The 17526-nt window shown below is 46.3% G+C and overlaps 1 protein-coding gene across 1 annotated transcript in view; it reads left to right on the forward strand.

The window, feature by feature from the left end:
* CCDC117 (coiled-coil domain containing 117) overlaps positions 1–17526 on the forward strand; it is an 82093-nt gene that overhangs the window by 42780 nt on the left and 21787 nt on the right. Inside the window, exon 4 of the mRNA XM_082253868.1 lies at positions 9810–9947. Coding sequence (XP_082109994.1) covers positions 9810–9947 — 138 coding nt within the window. The remainder of the gene's footprint in view (positions 1–9809; positions 9948–17526) is intronic.

Here is a 17526-nt window from a genome sequence, read left to right on the forward strand (position 1 = left end):
CGTAGCTCCACCTAATTTCCCAGGAAACACTGCAGTCTTTAAATTCCTCCTCTTCCACCATGCCTTCAGTTATTGTTTTCCTCCACCATGGTGGGAGCGCTGCAGAAACCATTAGGGGGGCTGCGCTCTCTCCAGGTGGGAGAAAGGGTAGGCTTACTTTTGTTGTGCAATGACCATCCCATCACCCCCACCGGAGGACTTTAGGGGGGTGTTCCGGAGCTGCTGGTTCTTAGCTCAGGGGAGAAACTGCCTTGCTGGGATACCCCATCTGGGAGCCACGTATTTTGGGCTGGAAGGTAGCCCAGGTAGGGAGCTGCTTCTGTGGCAGTCCCTGCATGTTGGTCCCGGTCTGTGAGTATGCATGTCCTGGTAGGCGGGGCTTCTGGCGGGGGCGTTGCAGCATTGGTTCTGGCCGCTGGAAAGCAAGGATCTGCAGCAGGTCAGGGGTCGGTGCTTCCTTCCGCTTCTGGTCCCCGGAGCGTGGGGACGCAGGAAGCAACATTTTTAAGCGATTATTCGTTTCTGTCCTATTCCGCTGCACTCTCTGCATGAGATGGAGGGGATAACGCCAGGCTCAGGTAAGAGGGGTACAGTGGTGCCTTCATCTTACTATTAGCCTTCTTTTGTGTGTCTTTTTTTCTAATGCTCCACGGGAGCCTGCCTCTGTAATTGCTGGGTTTAAACGGTCTCAGCCTTACAGGATCTAGCTGGGATTCTGTCTTTTTGGTGTTGGCTGATTTGTGCATAGAGGATAGCTTTTTTTCTAGTTTGTAGGTGTTATAGTGAAAGAAGCCATTAGGTAATTATGGTTTTTTTCTGCTTGGTTTAGGTTAAAGCTACAGTTGAATCCAGGTCTCCTAGGTTCAGAGGAAATGCCGTTCCTGCAAGAACCCTTTAAGAGATACTCTGCTGAAACCACTGTGCAAAACTTGCATAGCAGATCTTGTTAAGGAGGAGTCTGTGCAGCAATGTAAAGATTTATTTTCATCTGTGAAAGAGTTAACCGATACTTTAAGTTCAGTCTGTTCCTTATTGGTTAAGTTTCCAGCAACACTCCTGGCAGAGTACTTTATCTAGCTTCCTGGCATCCACCTCAAAGTCGGCAGAGGCCAGCGAATTGGAGGGAGAAGGAGCAAGTACACTACCTTCCCTTAGGGATACGGATGAGGAGGAAGAGGACAGGGGTACCTCTTCCAGATACAAACTGTCCTTAGAAGAGGTAGATGATGTGCTCAGGACAATATATATATATATATATATATATATATATTCTACTCTCGAGATCCAGAAAGAAAAGGTCCAGCTGTCTGTAAATGATAAAATGTATCAGGGGTTGGATGAGGCTAAGCACAAGGTTCTGACAGAAGCCATTAAAAAATAATGGAAAGATCCGGAAAGAGCTCCTTCTCTAAAACTTAGGAGAATGTTCCCTTTCAAGGATGAGGAAGCCCATGTTTGGAATAAAAGGCCTAGAAATCAATGCAGCCTTTTCCCAAGCTTCTCGCCGCACAGATTTGCCCAAGGATATGGGTGTTTTGAAGGATGCAATGGATAAAAGGGCAGATTCACTCCTTAACCGCTTGCCGCCCGCCCGCCGTCATATGACGGCGGAGCGGTGCGACCATTATCCTGGGCCGCCGTCATATGACGGCGGCACTTTAAGCAGGGCAGGCGCGCGATCGTGTGCACGCCGCCCTGCACTGCCGGTGTCGGGGTGTCCCTGGGACACCCCCCGTCACCGGCAGGGGGGAAACAGCCAATGGGCGTGGCTGTTTCCCACGTGATCGGCTGTGTTCCAATGACACAGCCGATCACAATGGAGGCGCCCGGGAGATGACCGCGCATGCGCGATCGGGAGCGCGCAGCGCGGTCATGTCGATGGCACTGTGTTCCGTAGGAACACAGCTGTCACCGGCGGTAGTAAACAGTCACTGACAGTGACTGTTTACTATGTGATCGGCTGTGAATCCATTCACAGCCGATCACAAAATGTAAACAAAGAGCAGTAACTCAGTGTTACTAGCTCTTCTCTCCTCATACAGCTTCCAGTATGAGGGGAGAAGAGCTAGAAATAGTGAGTTACTGCTCTGTACACATGTAACAAAGTAAAATCACAAAAATAAATGTCCCCACACAGTCCTTAGCCCCCCCCAATGTCACCTGTCACCCAACAGTCACCTCATCAGTGCCCAGAAATTGACACCCATAACGTTCACATGTGAGCGCAGCGATCGCGGGCAGAATCACCGCGATTCTGCCCGCGATCCGTAAATCATTGCAAATCGCGGGACGCCTGTGCGTTGCCCCTGATTTGCAATAGCACCCCAAACGCTGTGCGATGTTGCCGCCATTTCCGCCTGCCGAATCGCGGTAACATCGTGCAAACATCGCATGACGCCCAAAAAAGGTACAAGAGTTTCTTTGGGGCGTCATGCGTTGTTTGCGCGATGTTACCGCGATTCGGCAGGCGGAAATCGCAGCAACATCGCACAGCGTTTGGGGTGCTATTGCAAATCACAGGCAACGCACAGGCGTTCCGCGATTTGCAATGATTTCTGGATCGCGGGCAGAATCGCAGTGATTCTGCCCATGATCGCTGCGCTCACATGTGAACGTAACCTAAAGTTCACCTGTCACCAGAGACTGCCATCAGTACCGCCGTGCACCATCGCCCGTCACCTGTCACCCCATCAATCACCGTCACCTGTCACCCCATCAGTCATCGTCACCTGTCACCCCATCAGTCATCGTCATCTGTCACCCCATCAGTCATCGTCATCTGTCACCCTATCAATCATCGTCACTTGACACCCCATCAGTGATCGTCACTTGTCACCCCATCAATCATCGTCACATGTCACCCCGTCAGTGATTGTCATCTGTCACCCCGTCAGTCATCGTCACCTGTCACCCCATCAGTCATCGTCACCTGTCACCCCATCAGTCATCGTCACCTGTCACCCCATCAGTCATCGTCACCTGTTTGCCATATACATGCAATTACTTACTGACCGCCTAACGACTATATGCGTCGGCCATTAAAAGCTAAATACTGGGGTTATGGCAGCAGATAGCCCCCATAACCCCGGTATTTTCTGAAACGGCGGGCGGTCGGCTTTCAGATAAGGGTGGGTCCCAGTGGCGGATTTGCCACGGAATTACCCTTCCGGTGCAGGGGAAGAGGTGCCCCCCACCTCCTGCCGCGTCCCAGACGTTTTCCCAGCTTACCGGACCCGCCGGCAGCGGGGAAAACTATCCGGTCCCGGATCCTCAGAGACAGGAAGTCGAGTGAGGGCAAGATGGCCCTCACTCGACTCTATGGTCTTGGAGGACGGGTGCTACGTCAAAAGACGTTGCCTAGCAACCGGTTTAAAGGGCTGCTTTTTTTTTTTTCTTTTTTTTTTTTTTTTTTCCTCTTTCAACATTTTTTTTTTTTTTTTTTTCTTTTTTAGTGTAGTTGTGAGGTGTGAGGTCTTTTTGACCCCAGATCTCACAATAAAGAGGACCTATCATGCCTATTTCTATTACAAGGGATGTTTACATTCCTTGTAATAGGAATAAAAATGATTAAAACATTTTTTTTTTTTTTTAAACTGTGTAAAAATAATAATATAAAATAAATAGGAAAAAAAAAAAAAAATTAAAGCGCCCTGTCCCCGTTAGCTCGCGCGCAGAATCAAACGCATACACAAGTCCCGCCCACATATGTAAACAGTGTTCAAACCATACATGTGAGGTATCGCCACGATCGTTAGAGCGAGAGCAATAATTTGAGCCCTAGACCTCCTCTGTAACTCTAAGCTAGTAACCTGCAGAAATTTTTAAAATGTTGCCTATGGGGATTTTTAAGTAGCAATGTTTGGCGCCATTCTGTGAGCATGCGTAATTTTGAAGCATGACATGTTGGGTATCTAATTACTCGGCGTAATATTATCTTTCACATTATGGAAAAAAATTGGGCTAAATTTACTGTTTTCTTATTTTTTAGTTCAAAAAAGTGAATTTTTTTCAAAAAAATCGCATTTGGAAGACTGCTGCACAAATATGGTGTGATAAAAAATATTGCAACGATCTCCATTTTATTCTCTAGGGTCTCTGCTAAAAAAAAATATATAATGTTTGGGGGTTCCAAGTAGTTTTCTAGCAAAAAAAATGATTTTAGCTTGTAAACACCAAGTGTCAAAAATAGGCCCAGTCTTAAAGTGGATAAATGGACAACTTTGTGTAAAGCGCTACTTGGATGTTAGGCCTATGTATGTGGCCAGGCTGTGAAAAAGTGTTACACATGTGGTATCGCCATACTCAGGAGGAATAGCAGAATGTATTTTGGGGTGCAATTTTTGCTATGTACATGCTATGTGTTAAAAATATTGCATAAATGGACAGCTTTGTGTAAAAAAAAATGTGTTTTCATTTTCTTTCCACATTTTCCAAAAACTTGTGGAAAAAAATGACATATTCAAAAGACTCATTATGCCTCAAAAATTATACGTTGGGCTGTTTGCTTTCCAAAATGGGGTCATTTTATGGGGGTTTCCATTGTCCTGGTGCTCCAGGGCCTTCAAAAGTGCGATAGGTTGTCAGGAAATTATATGTGTAATTTGTGCTCCTAGAATGCCGGACGCTGCTACTTGGATGTTAGGCCTCTGTATGTGGCCAGGCTGTGAAAAAGTCACACATGTGGTATCGCCATACTCGGGAGGAGTAGTGGAATGTGTTTTGGGGTGTAGTTGCAAGTATACATGTGCTGTGTGAGAGAAATAACCTGTTAATACGGCAATTTGTAAAAAAAAAAAAAAAAAAAATCTTCATTTTGCAAAGCATTGTGGGAAAAAATTACAACTTCAAAAAACTCACCATGCCCCTTATTAAATACCTTGGAATGTCTACTTTCCAAAAAGGGGTCATTTGGGGGGTATTTGTACTTTTCTGACTTTTTAGTGTCTCAAGAAATGAGATAGGCCTTCAGTACATCAGGTGTGATCAATTTTCAATGATTCGCACCATAGCTTGTGGACTCTATAACTTTCACAAAGACCAAATAATATACACTTATTTGGGTTATTTTTACCAAAGATAAGTAGCAGTATACATTTTGGCCAAAATTTGTGAAGAAAAATGACTAATTTGCAAAATTTTATGACAGAAACAAAGAAAAATGTGTTTTTTCACGATATTTTCAGTCTTTTTTTATTTATAGCACAAAAAATAAACCCAGTATTGATCAAATACCATCAAAAGAAAGCTCTATTTGTGTGAAAAAAAGGACACAATTTTTGTATGGGTACAGTGTTGCATGACTGAGTAATTCTCAGTCAAAGTGTGAGAGCGCTGAAAGCTGAAAATCGGTCTGGGCAGGAAGGGGGTGAAAGTGCACTGTAGGCAAGTGGTTAAGGAGGCGTGCGATTCCACCTCCTCCAGCCTTAAGCCAGCGATGGCATCCAATGTGGTTGCCAGAAATTTGGAGTGCTGGTTGGAACAGCTTAAGTGATGTGGAAGCTGGGACTCCTAGGAAGGGTTATTTGGAATCTTTTCCTCTACTGTTTAAGGCAGTTAAATACTTGGCTGATGCCTCTGCGGAATCAATTTAAAATGTCTGCAAGATCCTCAGCTCTGGTCAATTCGGCCAGGCGTGCAATTTGGCAAAGATGTGGTCTGTTGACGCAGCCTCTAAAATCAAACTGCAGGTTGCCTTTTTTCTGGGGACCTGTTTGGTCCAGATCTAGAATCGGTCCTGGATACAACGGCTGAAAAAAAAAAACATTTCCCTCTAAGGGGAAAAACCGCTATCAAGAGAAATTTTCGTGCTGTTTCACAGTCCCAGAAAAATGGGGGACAAAACCAGAAGTCTAGATAGTCCTCCCAGAAGGGCAAAAGAAGAGGGGGGGTTCACTTCAAGGCCCAGATCAGTCTTCCACAAGTAAATGACGTTCCCTCTCCCAGTGGGAGGAAGATTGGGGTTATTTTTCCCTCAATGGGAACAAGTTTCCTCAAGCCCCTTCATCCGAAACGTCATGTCTTCGGGTTACAACCTGGGGTTCTCACACTCCCCCAAGCAGGTTTTTTGTCAACCCCTCTTCCAAGGGACAAAGAGGAAGCTTCCGCAATGATGTCTCGGTTACAGGATCTGATGCAACAGGAAGCCGTTATCCAGGTCCCCAAGGATCAGGAAGGCCGGGGTTTTTACTCGCACGTTTTCTTAATGAAGAAACGCTCGGGCAAATATTGATTGGTCCTAAACCTAAAACTGCTAAACAAGTCTATACAGTGCATACATTTTCGGATGGACACTATCTACTCGGTAACACAGCGGTTATCCCTGGGATGCTTCGTGACGTCCCTGGATCTGAGGGATGCTTATTTGCACACCTCAATAGCCGGGTCTTGCCAAAAGTTTCTCTGTCTGGCTATCAACCTGGGGCAGTCAATGTGGCATCTTCCCCTTCGGACTGTCCTCCTCCCTCAGAGGGTTTACAAAAGTGATGGCGGAAGCTCTGGTGTCCCTGAAATTGAAGGGGATCTTGGTTGTCTTTATCTAGATGACCTGCTGCTTTTCGCAGACGAGAAGATGTTAACAAATCTCCAGGAGACTCTGTCCCATCTCGAGATTTTGGGGTGGCTTCTAAACCTGGAAAAATCCAGCTTAATTCCATCGCAAGAGATTGGTTTTTGGGGGACACCTTAGATTCGTTACTTCAAAAAGTCTTTCTCCCTCAAGAAAAGATGATAAAAGTCCAGTCCGTGGTGGCCCAGATTCAGACCAACCACATGGTGTCGGTTTGCACAGCGATGGCGGCGATGGGCCTCTTGACTGCATCCATTCCAGCCGTCCAGTGGGCCAGGTTACTCTCGCCCCCTCCAGATGCACATTCTGGGAAATTGGTCACACCTCCAGCCTCTGGAGAAACCACAAAGGTGAAAAGAGTGCTCTGGTGGGGGCGAATCCCAAACAATCTGTTAAAGGGCTTAATTTGGGCCTTTCCCCTAAGCAAAAGGCTAATCACGGATGTAAGTGCATGGGGCTGGGGAGCCCATTTAGACTACTGTACTGTTCAAGGCACATGGTGCAAAACAGAAGCCAGGAAGCCGTCAAACTGGGGAGAATTGAAAGCCATTTTCTCAGAATCGTCTTCCAGGACAGCCCATGAGACCTTAGGGCTCCTCCTACCAGGACAGGAAACTCATTCCAAAATTAAAATAAAAAGGCGGTCCCTTGGTCCTCACCTTCAGTATTTAGTGTTATCTCCGGACAGGGGGTAACATGTTCCTGGAACTGAAGCGCCTGGTCTCCTGGACTGTCCATAGAAAGACTTGGAAAAATATGCATCATCTTCTGCCCAAGAGCGGTACCCCTTAGTGCCGCAATAGGGGCTGACCGCTGTCTCCTGTCCTCGTGGTCCACACGGGCAGGACCGTGGATGTGGTCAAGTGGATCGCAGGGGAGTCCTCTTCCGTTCCTGGCGGCGCCCTTGGAGCAGCACACACTGTGTACCCGTGGCGCTGCCGATTCAAGCAGACGGCCACTTGCAAATTTGAATTTGCCGCCAGAACTGAGAGGACGCAACTCCGGCGTTTCTACTCTGGCCTAAAAGGAAGTGGCACACGTAGCTTCCGGCGCAGTGATGCACATCCGCGGGCGCCGGAAACAGTCCCAGTTTCCAGAGGCGCGAACAGTGAGACGGCTGGGTGACCGGTGTTAAGGGGGAGACTCGGCACACGCTGTGGACCACCAGACAGAGCAATGGATTCCTCGGCAGCAACCGCACAGTCGGTAGAAGCCGGCTCTGGCATCGGCACCTCCCAGGTAAGCGATGGGGATTGTCTTTAGCCCGGTTTGCTAATACCTGTCGGATTCCTTATTCCTTATTCCTTTCCTTTGTTAAGTAAATGGTCGGCAAAAAGGGGGCACTATTTTCTTTACCTTGCACAAAGTGGGAAGATAATGGAGTCTTAACTAAAAATGTGTTTGTTTTTATTATAGACCAAGGCTCAGGACAAGGTCCAGACACAGCCCCCCAAAAAGAAATGTGCAATTTGCGGAGCCAAGTTAAGTTCCACTTGGAACAAAACAGCATGCCGCACGTGTATAGATAATCTGGTTAAAGATGATCCTACGGTATCCACTCAGAGAATGTTAACTTCAGTTAGAGATGAACTAACTAGTACTTTTAGCTCATTTAGGACCCTCATGGAAAAATTTCAGACACCAGTACAGGTCCCTGTCCAATCCCAAATCCCCACACCTGTAACCAAACCAACACAAGTGTATGAGGATGACAGAAGGGAAGAATCAGAGTCCCCCCATTCCTCATTTGAGGAGTCTGGGTCAGGGGAGGAACCTAAGGAAGGAGTTTAATATGGAAACTCTAATTTGAAACTTTCCTTAGAGGACGTGGACGATTTACTTAAGGCAGTGTATGTTACACTTTAAATTGAAGAGGAAGGTGCAACTATCTAAGCATGATCTTATGTATACTACCCATAAGAAACATGCTAGAGTTTTCCCTGTACACGGCTCCCTGCTAGATATGAGTAACTTAAATAACTGCACTAACCTCTGGTAAATGGGGGTTGTGTAACCCCGCTGTTAAATTGGCTTCAATATGTATAGGTATGGCCGGATTCCTATTCATAAAGCACCCATAAAGTGTACATAGTGTTCAAGTATATTGAATGTGCATTGTATCTGGCTGAAACAAAGACTGTGAAAAAAAAACTGATCGATACCAATATAGAATTGTAACCATCAATATACTGTATGAACAATATCCATGAAGTTCATATTATAAATATTATAAAATGCATATGTAAATCCTATGCCAATATATTAAATTCCATGCATAGATAGTTTCAAAGTATCCAAAATTAGGCTTATGGTTTCCAAAAAGTTCATAATATTGTGCTGAAGAAAGTGCAGTTGTGCAAATAAGTCCTTTCAGTGCTATGCCGTGCTGAAATAGTAGTGGTGTGACCCCTCACTGATCACCTTGAGTGCTGAATGGTAAGATGGCTCACTTACCAGATGCCGTGGATTCCTGTTGGCATACGCCGACAAGAATCAGTCTGCGCTTGATCTTTTAGCTCCAGGTTCCTATATAATGGCAAGGGTCCACTGGATATGGCTTGTATTCCAAGGTATAAAAGACATGGGCTCCTCCTCTGGGTAAGGCTTATAGCTCAAGATATAAAAAGCAGAGAGCTCCTCATCGTACAGAATGTTAAAAACTCCTTTTTTTTTTTGAAAGGTCATTACACGAACATCAATAGTATTTAAAAAGCACTCCAAAAAATGATTAAAACCACTCCAAACAAAAGTGCACTCTTGTGTATAAAAGTCACTCCAAGACGTGAGCAAGCTAAAAGCTGTATAAATGAAGTTACTGCTCCTGCCCTTTGCTGGACACTTTACAGCCTCGCGGCTGCTATACCGTGTCTGTATGTGACTTCGCCGTACCCGGAAGTGGGATCTCGGCGTGCGGTTCACCAGCGGGCTCAGAGCGAGGCAGCGTGCGTACCAACTTGACGCGTTTCGTCAGATAACACGTCTTCCGAAGAAGAAAAAAATTACAAGTGAAAGGTGGCTTGTGACACACAATGTATCTCCTCCGTGGTAAAATTATTACTTCCAAAGTTGCAGGTCACTGAGCTGAATAGGAAGTCTACTGGAAAACAGCACATTTTACAATTGGTGTTTGGGGCTTCTAAATTTTAGTGACTTGTGTGTTTGTAGTATGAAATGTAAAAACTCTTTTGTTGGGAAAAAAAAATCACTGTAGTTTTTTTAAAAAAAAATTTCTTTCTGTTTTTAGGCTAGTCATTGAAGAGGATGATGAAGAGGAAGAAAATAAAAAGGATTGTCTGCCCAAACTTGTAATGTCTGATGTACTTGTAGAAAGTTTGAAAAAAGGCTTGGATGAATCACTGACCAAGAGGATTTTAGATTCCATGTGAGTCTTTCATATTGGTTTTAGTTAAATCTTATCAATATCCTAATGGAGTACGCTCCGATGGGCAGTGTTTAAAGCATGTGACAGCTGGGTGATGGTGAGGGCACAGGATTCTCTGGGGAAAACTCTGTAGTGTTTTGCCATTTTATGGGATTGTGTGATTTTTAAGGCTTGACATGTTCTGGTGTCCTTACTTGGCGCAACCTCAACATTTAGTGCATTTTTTCCTGAAAATATTTCTTAAACCGTTTCATAACTATTGTGTGCCATAAAAAATTGCAGCTGCCATCGTATTTTTGTTCTGTTTGTTTTTTTTTTTTTTTTTTTTAACAAATGCAGATTTTAACTTTTGTGAGTGGAAAAAATATAAAAATTTGTGGTCCCTTTTGCGAAGTGGTTGTAAACGTGAAAAAACACAAACCTGATTATACTATTGAATATTTACTATCTATTAGAGCTGCACGATTAATCGTATGAAAATCGCGATCTCGATTCACCCCCCCTGACGATCTAAACCTGACATATGCTCGATTCTTTGCATAGCTGCATTGCTGTGAGGAAGCAGAGAGAACAGCTGTGGAAAAAAAAAAAAAAAAAGCCTCCCGGCAAATGCCTATCAGCATTAAAAGTCTCCCAGTAACTATAAACAAAATGATTACATTGTATCTTTTCCTTCCCTCTGCTAGGGAGAAAGGAAGTTTAACCTCTTAAAGACTAGACCTTTTTCTGACACTTGTTGCTTGCAAGTTAAAATCATTTTTTTTGCTAGAAAAGTACTTAGAACCCCCAAACATTTTATATATTTTTTTTAGCCCCTACAGAATAAAATGGCGATTGTTGTAATATTTTATGTCACACTGTATTTGCGCAGCAGTCTTTCAAACGCAATTAATAGACTTTAATAAATAAAAAAAAAAACGTAACAGTAAAGTTATCCCAATTTTTTTTTGTTACACAGAGAATCGTGAGAGAATCGTGATCTTTATTCCAAGCTAAAAAATCGTGATTCTCATTTTGGCCAGAATCGTGCAGCTCTACTATCTATACTAAGCATTGAGCTTAGTTTTGTATCTCAAAGCATTCCCCTTGTCTACAAATCCTCTCTGCTCTTCTGAACAGAATAAATCCAACACCAGGAAAAAAAATGACACTCCTTACCCCTTCTCCTGTGAGTGACACGCTGTGCTGAAGATGAGACCAGCATGACCCTCCATGCAATACATTGCAAATAGAGGGTGTGTCCTCTCCCTGCTGCTCTCTGCCTCCCTGCTGCTCTCTGCCTTCCCAAGATCAGGTCCTGATAGGCTTCCTTTAGAGCACTCCAGCATTTACAGCTGCCAATGCAGCGCCAGCACAGATCAGTCTGACCTAATGAAAGCAGAACTACACTGCATCTTGTGCCACAAACAAAAAACACTATGTAATTCATTTTTAACATTCAAAACAAACTCCCCCATCCATCCATCCATCCATGTTGCTATGCTTTATTTTGCTGAAAAATCACTTTGAAAAACAGCACTATTTTTGTGGCCTTGGCCATTTTCAGTAAGGGCAGATGATTCATGTAGCATTTATTTCCTGGAATCCATCTGCCCTATCCATCTGCTAGATTGGCCTCTCGGCAAGCTGCTGGGAGACACTCAACAGCCCAGCATTCCAGGTGAACACTGGAGGAGTAGAGCAGAGAGCTGGTGACTAAAGTGACGGGCAACAAATTAATGGATTGCGATCAATGCTGCATCCACCTATGAGTATTTTTTTATTTTTTTTTTCCCCCGAAACTTCTTTAATTTGACAAAGCTTATCTACTTGAAGACCAAGCCTTTTCTGGCACTTTTGTTTACAAGTTTTAAATCCATATTTCTCTATTCTTCCTTGAAGGACACAGCTCTTGATCTTACATTGGATTGTACTGCCCCCTACAGGAGTAGGACACTAGGCAGAAATACATTTTGACTAGGCCTATGGTCAGTCCCAGGGAGTATACTCCCACTCTCAGCTATAGGCACTCAGTTTTTTTTTTTTTTCTGCCTAGTCAGGAGTAAGGACCTAGTTCCTTGCTGGGATCTTGGATCCTGGCCATTTTTTCCTTTTTAATGGATTTTTTTCTATTTTTCCTGTGAGAATCTACTTAAAACTGTTGGACTGAGCGATGTGCTGGATATTTCCTAAAATCTAGTGGTCACCCCAGTCTGGCCAGCAAGCGCGTGCAGGCCTCAGCTCCACGCTAGGTTGGCTGCAACATAGCCCCACTGGACGGGGGCTGGCCTGCGAGATAAAACGTCTTGCGAGATTGCAGCCTGAGTCGCAGCGTTCCTCCTGGCCGGCAGCCCCCCATTTTGATGGAGCGGAGGTTCTGTCTGGAGCAGTGAACCCTGTTCCCTGTATGGTAATTGGCTGTCACTCTTCTCCCCCTAGAGGGTTGGACCCCAGGCTCTCCCCCTTACATGCAGCATCCCCCCCCCCCACTCTGTCCCTTCGCCCCTCATCTGCCAACCCCCCCCTCCCCATGTGGTTGGCCGTACCACCTTTTCAGGTTGGTCTAGGGTGCTGAGCTGGTGATGGGGAGGGCCCCCACCCCCTTCCTGCTGGTGTCGTTTTTGGGGCTCTTGGAACCCCTTCTGGGCCGCCGTTTTCTTGTAGCCTGTGTGCTGTAGATTCAGCGGGAATGGAGGCTGCGGCTGATGCTGCATCGGAGGTGTCGGTTCCTTTTGGCACCCACAAGCCCTCCAGAGTGGCAAGGGTGTTCCCCCTTTCCCGCCTACTTTGACAAAATTGTCACTAAACAGTGGGGTTGTCCAAAACGTTGTGGTCCCGAAGCATTTTGCTATGCAGTATCCTTATGAGGCCTCCCAGCTTAAAAAGTGGACTGTCCCACCTGTGGTGGACTTCTGGTTTCTAGGTTAAGCAAAGCAGCCATGATTCTGGTTGAGAAGTCCCCAGTCTTTAACCACTTCTGGACCGGAAGGATTTGCCCCCCTTAATGACCAGGCCATTTTTCCATTTTTTCCGATTTGGCATTGCTTTACTTCTTAGGAAAATTGTGCGGTCATGCGACACAGTACCGAAATAAAATTTTGATGTCCGTTCCCCCCCCACAAATGGAGCTTTTTTTTTTTTTTTTTTTTTTTTGGTATTTTGATCACCTGTGTGATTTTTTTATATTTGCAATATAAATTAAAAAAGAGCGACAATTCTGAAAAAAGAAAAACAATACTTTTCACATTCTGCTATAGAACACTCCCAAAAAAAATTAAAATCAAAATTTTTAATCCTTGTTGGCCAATTTGTATTCTGCTACACATTTTTGGTGGAAAAAAAAAAATCGCAATAAGCATATTTTGATTGGTTTTGCGCAAAAGTTATCATGTTTACAAACTAGGGGAAAGACTTTTTTTTTTTTTTTTTTTTGGTTGCTACTAATGGCGGCGATCTGCAATTTTTATTGGGACTGCGACATTGCTGTGGACAGAGCAGACCCCTAACTGACATTTTTGACACTTTTGGGGGGACCAGTGACATTACTACAGCAATCGGTGCTAAAAAATATGCACTATTACTGTAATAATGACATAGGCAGAGAAGGGGGTTAACCCAATGAGTGATCAAAGGGTTAAATGTGAGCCTAGGGGAGTGTTTAATAACTGTGGGGGGAGGGGCTTGTGAAATGACCAGAGATCTGTGATCCTATATAGAAGGATCACAGGCGCTCTGATTATTTTAGAGAGAACAGTTGGCTGCGTTTACAACAACGAACTGGCCTGACTATTTGCGGGGGCCCTGCGGCAATCGTGGCCGTTGGCCTTGTGTATCGGCATCCCCGCTACCTAGTGGGGGCAGGAGTGTTGCGCACGCTCGACACCCCCCCACCCACCCCCCCCAGCACCAAGCGCGCAACCGACGTAGGCCTAAGTCGGTTCGCGCAGGAGGGAATAGCCTGCCCCAGTAAATGTGCGGTGGGCGGTCCAGAAGCTGTTAAGGACCCGACTGACAAAAGTGGAGGCTATGGCCCGCCATATGTACACTGTGACTGGTTCAGCACGTAGGCCAGTTTTTACTATTGACCTGGTGTCGCAAACTGAGTGGGCCAAGCTTTTACGCCGGGACCTGGAGGGGGGAGCAGCTTTCCCCTGCCTTTGCAGCCCCTGGACCAACTGGTCCGCCAGCTCAGCAGTTTGTCTGTAAAGCCTCTTTGGATTCGTCTCCTCTGATTGCGAGGCTATCTGTCTCAGCAATGGTCCTTAAGCGTGTTATTTGGCTTAAATGCTGGCCTGCGGACCAAACTTCTAAGAAGGCCTTCTCTGATCTCCCCTTCCTAGGGATCACCTGTTTGGAGCTTCCCTGGATGACATCATTAAGGGTCTCCCAGGTGGGAAGAGTACATTTCTTCTGCAGGCTAGTAAGGACAAGGAGCCAGTTTGTAGACGTGGTCCATCCTTCTCAGCTCAGAAGTTTTTTCATCCCTTAGGGTCTCAAGACAAGGGATTAAAACCCTTCAGGGCCTCCTCCGAGGAACCTGGTCAGGCAAGCAGAGAGCAGGCTTCTCCAGACCTGCGGACAAGGCTTCTTTTAGCATGAAGGGGCGCCCTGACCCATATGTGGCGTGAGGGGATGTCTTTGCTGGTTTCTGGACCCGTGGACCTCCCTGGTACAGGACAAGTGTGTCCACAAAGTCATACAGTCTGGCTACAAGATCGAGTGTCGTCCTTACCCTCCCGAGAGGTGATTTCCCTCCAACTTGCGCCTGTCCCCAGACAGACCGCTTACGGGGTCTCTTTGGGGCAGTGCAAGACTTGCTGAGTAAAGGGGTGATTGTCCTGGTTCCGACTTCAGACCATTTTCAGGGTTTTATTCAAACCTGTTTACAGTCCCCAGGAAGCAATGCAAAGTGCATCCAATTCTGAACCTCAAGGCGCTTAACTGCTTTGTGCGGGTTCAGAAGTTCTGAATGGAGTCCATTTACACGGTAGTGGCATCCCTGCATGAGGGGGGATCTTCTATCGACCTAAAGGGCGCATACCTTCACATTCCAATATGTGTTGGTCACCAGCGCTTACTCCGCTTTGCTGATGCAGAGGAGCATTATCCGTTTGTGGCATTACCCTTTGGTCTCTCCCCAGGTTTTTACAAAAGTTTTGGCCTTGTTGCGTCAGCGGGGGATCGTGGTACTGGGGTACCTGGATGATCTTATGCTGCAAGTGGAGTCTCTGGTGGACAACTTGGAGATTACTCTGTGAACTCTGAGGGAGTTTGTTTGTTTGGATTCTGAACCATCAGAAGTCTGCTCTGGTTCCATCCGCAAATCTGGACTATCTGGGTCTGACTCTAAACTCGGCCAGTGTATTCCTTCCTCTGGAAAAACTCCAGAAACTGCAGCAAGCAATTCCACTTCTGTTGTCCAGCAGACGGTCATCCCTTTAGACTTGCATGTGGGTGCTGTGCCTGATGGTGTCTGCCTTCGAGGCGGTTCCGTTTGCACAGTTCCACACGAGATCTCTGCAGAGCGAGTATGGTCAAATTGAACAAGGATCCACAGACTATAGACAAATAAATAATCTGATCTGGCTGAGCCAGGACACGAGGGTCCCTGATCTGGTGGCTTCATTCTCCGGCACTTCACCAGGGCAAATCCTTTCTCCCACTGTACTGGACGGTGGTCACCTGTCCGGGTGGGGAGCCATCCTCTGAAAAAATTCTGCTCAGGGGGTCTAGACACTGGAAGAATCCAGACTGCCGATCAATCTACTGGAGCTCCGAGCAGTCAGACTGTCTGGATCATTGGACGGATTGTCTTCTAGGATGTCCGGTGCGAATTCAATCGGACAATGCCACGGCTGTGGCCTATGTCAATCACCAAGCGGGCACAAGGAGTGTCCTGGCAGCTCGGGAAGTAGCTGGCATTCTAAGGTGGGCAGAACGTTTCATTCCAGCCATCTCTACTGTACACATTCTGGAGGTGAAAAATTGGCAGGCGGATTACCTCAGTCGACAGGTGTTGGACCAGGATGAATGGTCACTTCATTCAGAGGTGTTTCCTCAGTTGCGCCTCCTGTGGGGTACCCCGTGGACCTGTTGGCCTCTTGTCTCAACGGGTAGGTGCAGAGGTTTGTGGCACGCTCTTGGGACTCTCTGGCGGATGCCACAGATGCGCTGGTGCCCCCCCCCCCCCGTGGGATCAGTATAGTCGGATTTACGCCTTTCCCCCTTTCAAGCTTCTGCCAAGACTTTTGCGCAGGATCGCGGCAGAAGGGATTCCGGTCATCTTAGTGGCTCCAGACTGGCCTCCCCGATCTGGTACGGCTGGTTGCTGATGTTCCCTGGAGACTTCCTCTCAGGGAAGAACTGCTGTCTCGAGAGCAACCTTCCATCCTGCTTTAGTCGCTGCCTTGAACGGCTTGGCTGTTGAAAGCCAGGTGCTTAAAGATGGAGGTGTTGTCTGATTCCAGTGATTCCTACGCTTTTAAAAGCGTTGATGGCTCGGATCTTGACCTTCCTCCAATGGGGGGGGGGGGGGGGTTTGAGCAGCGCCTAGCCTTGAGTGCTCAAGGGCCAGGTCTCGGCCTTGGTGGTATTCTTTCAGTGACCATTGGCCACACTTTCCTTGGGGTGTACTTTTTATCCTGGGAGTTCGACACTTGACTCCTCCGGTGTGGTCTCCATTACCGCCTCAGGACCTCAATTTGGTGCTTTCAGTCCTCCAGAAACCTCCTTTTTAAAAGGCTTAGGGAGGTTCCCCTGCTTACGTTATCTTAGAAGGTGCCCTTTTTTGGTTGCAATCATTTCTGCGCGCAGGGTGTCGGAGCTGGTGGCGTTGTCTTGTCATTCACCTTACTTGGTGGTTCAGAGATGAGGTGATTCTTCGCCCCCTGTCCATCGTTCCTTCCAAAGGTTGTCTCTGATTTTCGTTTAAATGAAGTATTGTGTTGCCTTCCCTGTGTCCCAGGCCAAAACATCATAAGGCAATTGCCTTGCATTACTTGAATGTTGTTTAGGCAATTAGGGTGTACCTGGCAGCTACGGAGTCTTTTAGGAAGTCGGACTCACTATTTGTGCTCACGGATGGACCTCGGAAGGGGTTGACCGCTTCTGCTGTGACCATTTCTAGATGGTCCAACCCTTTTCAATTTAGGGTCAGGTTCCTCCTTTCCCTGTTACAGCACACTCTACTAGGGTGCTTAGTGCCTCCTGGGCCTTCCATTATCAGTCGTCAGTGATGCAAGTTTGCAAGGTGGCTACCTGGTCATCTGTGTACACCTTTTACAAAATTTTATAAAGTAGATGTGTTGGCATCTATGGATGCTTCATTTGGCCGCAAGGTTTTGCAGGCTGCTGTTGGTACACTGAGGGTGTATTGTTTTTTTTTCAGGTGAGCTCCAGTTGTTCATGGTTGAGCTCCATGTTACCTAGTTGGCTTAGCCTTGAGTTTTTTTAATGCTGTTCCCACCCTTGTTTAACACTGCTTTGGGACTTCCCAATGGTTAAGATCAGGAGCTGTCTGTCAATGAATGATAGAGAAAATGGGATTTCTCTTACGTCCTCCGACAGTCGCCACCCTTCATTAAGTCTTCACCAATGGGTA

This window comes from Pelophylax lessonae (assembly GCF_965119305.1).
Source record: "Pelophylax lessonae genome assembly, chromosome: 1".
Taxonomy (NCBI): Eukaryota; Metazoa; Chordata; class Amphibia; order Anura; family Ranidae; genus Pelophylax; species Pelophylax lessonae.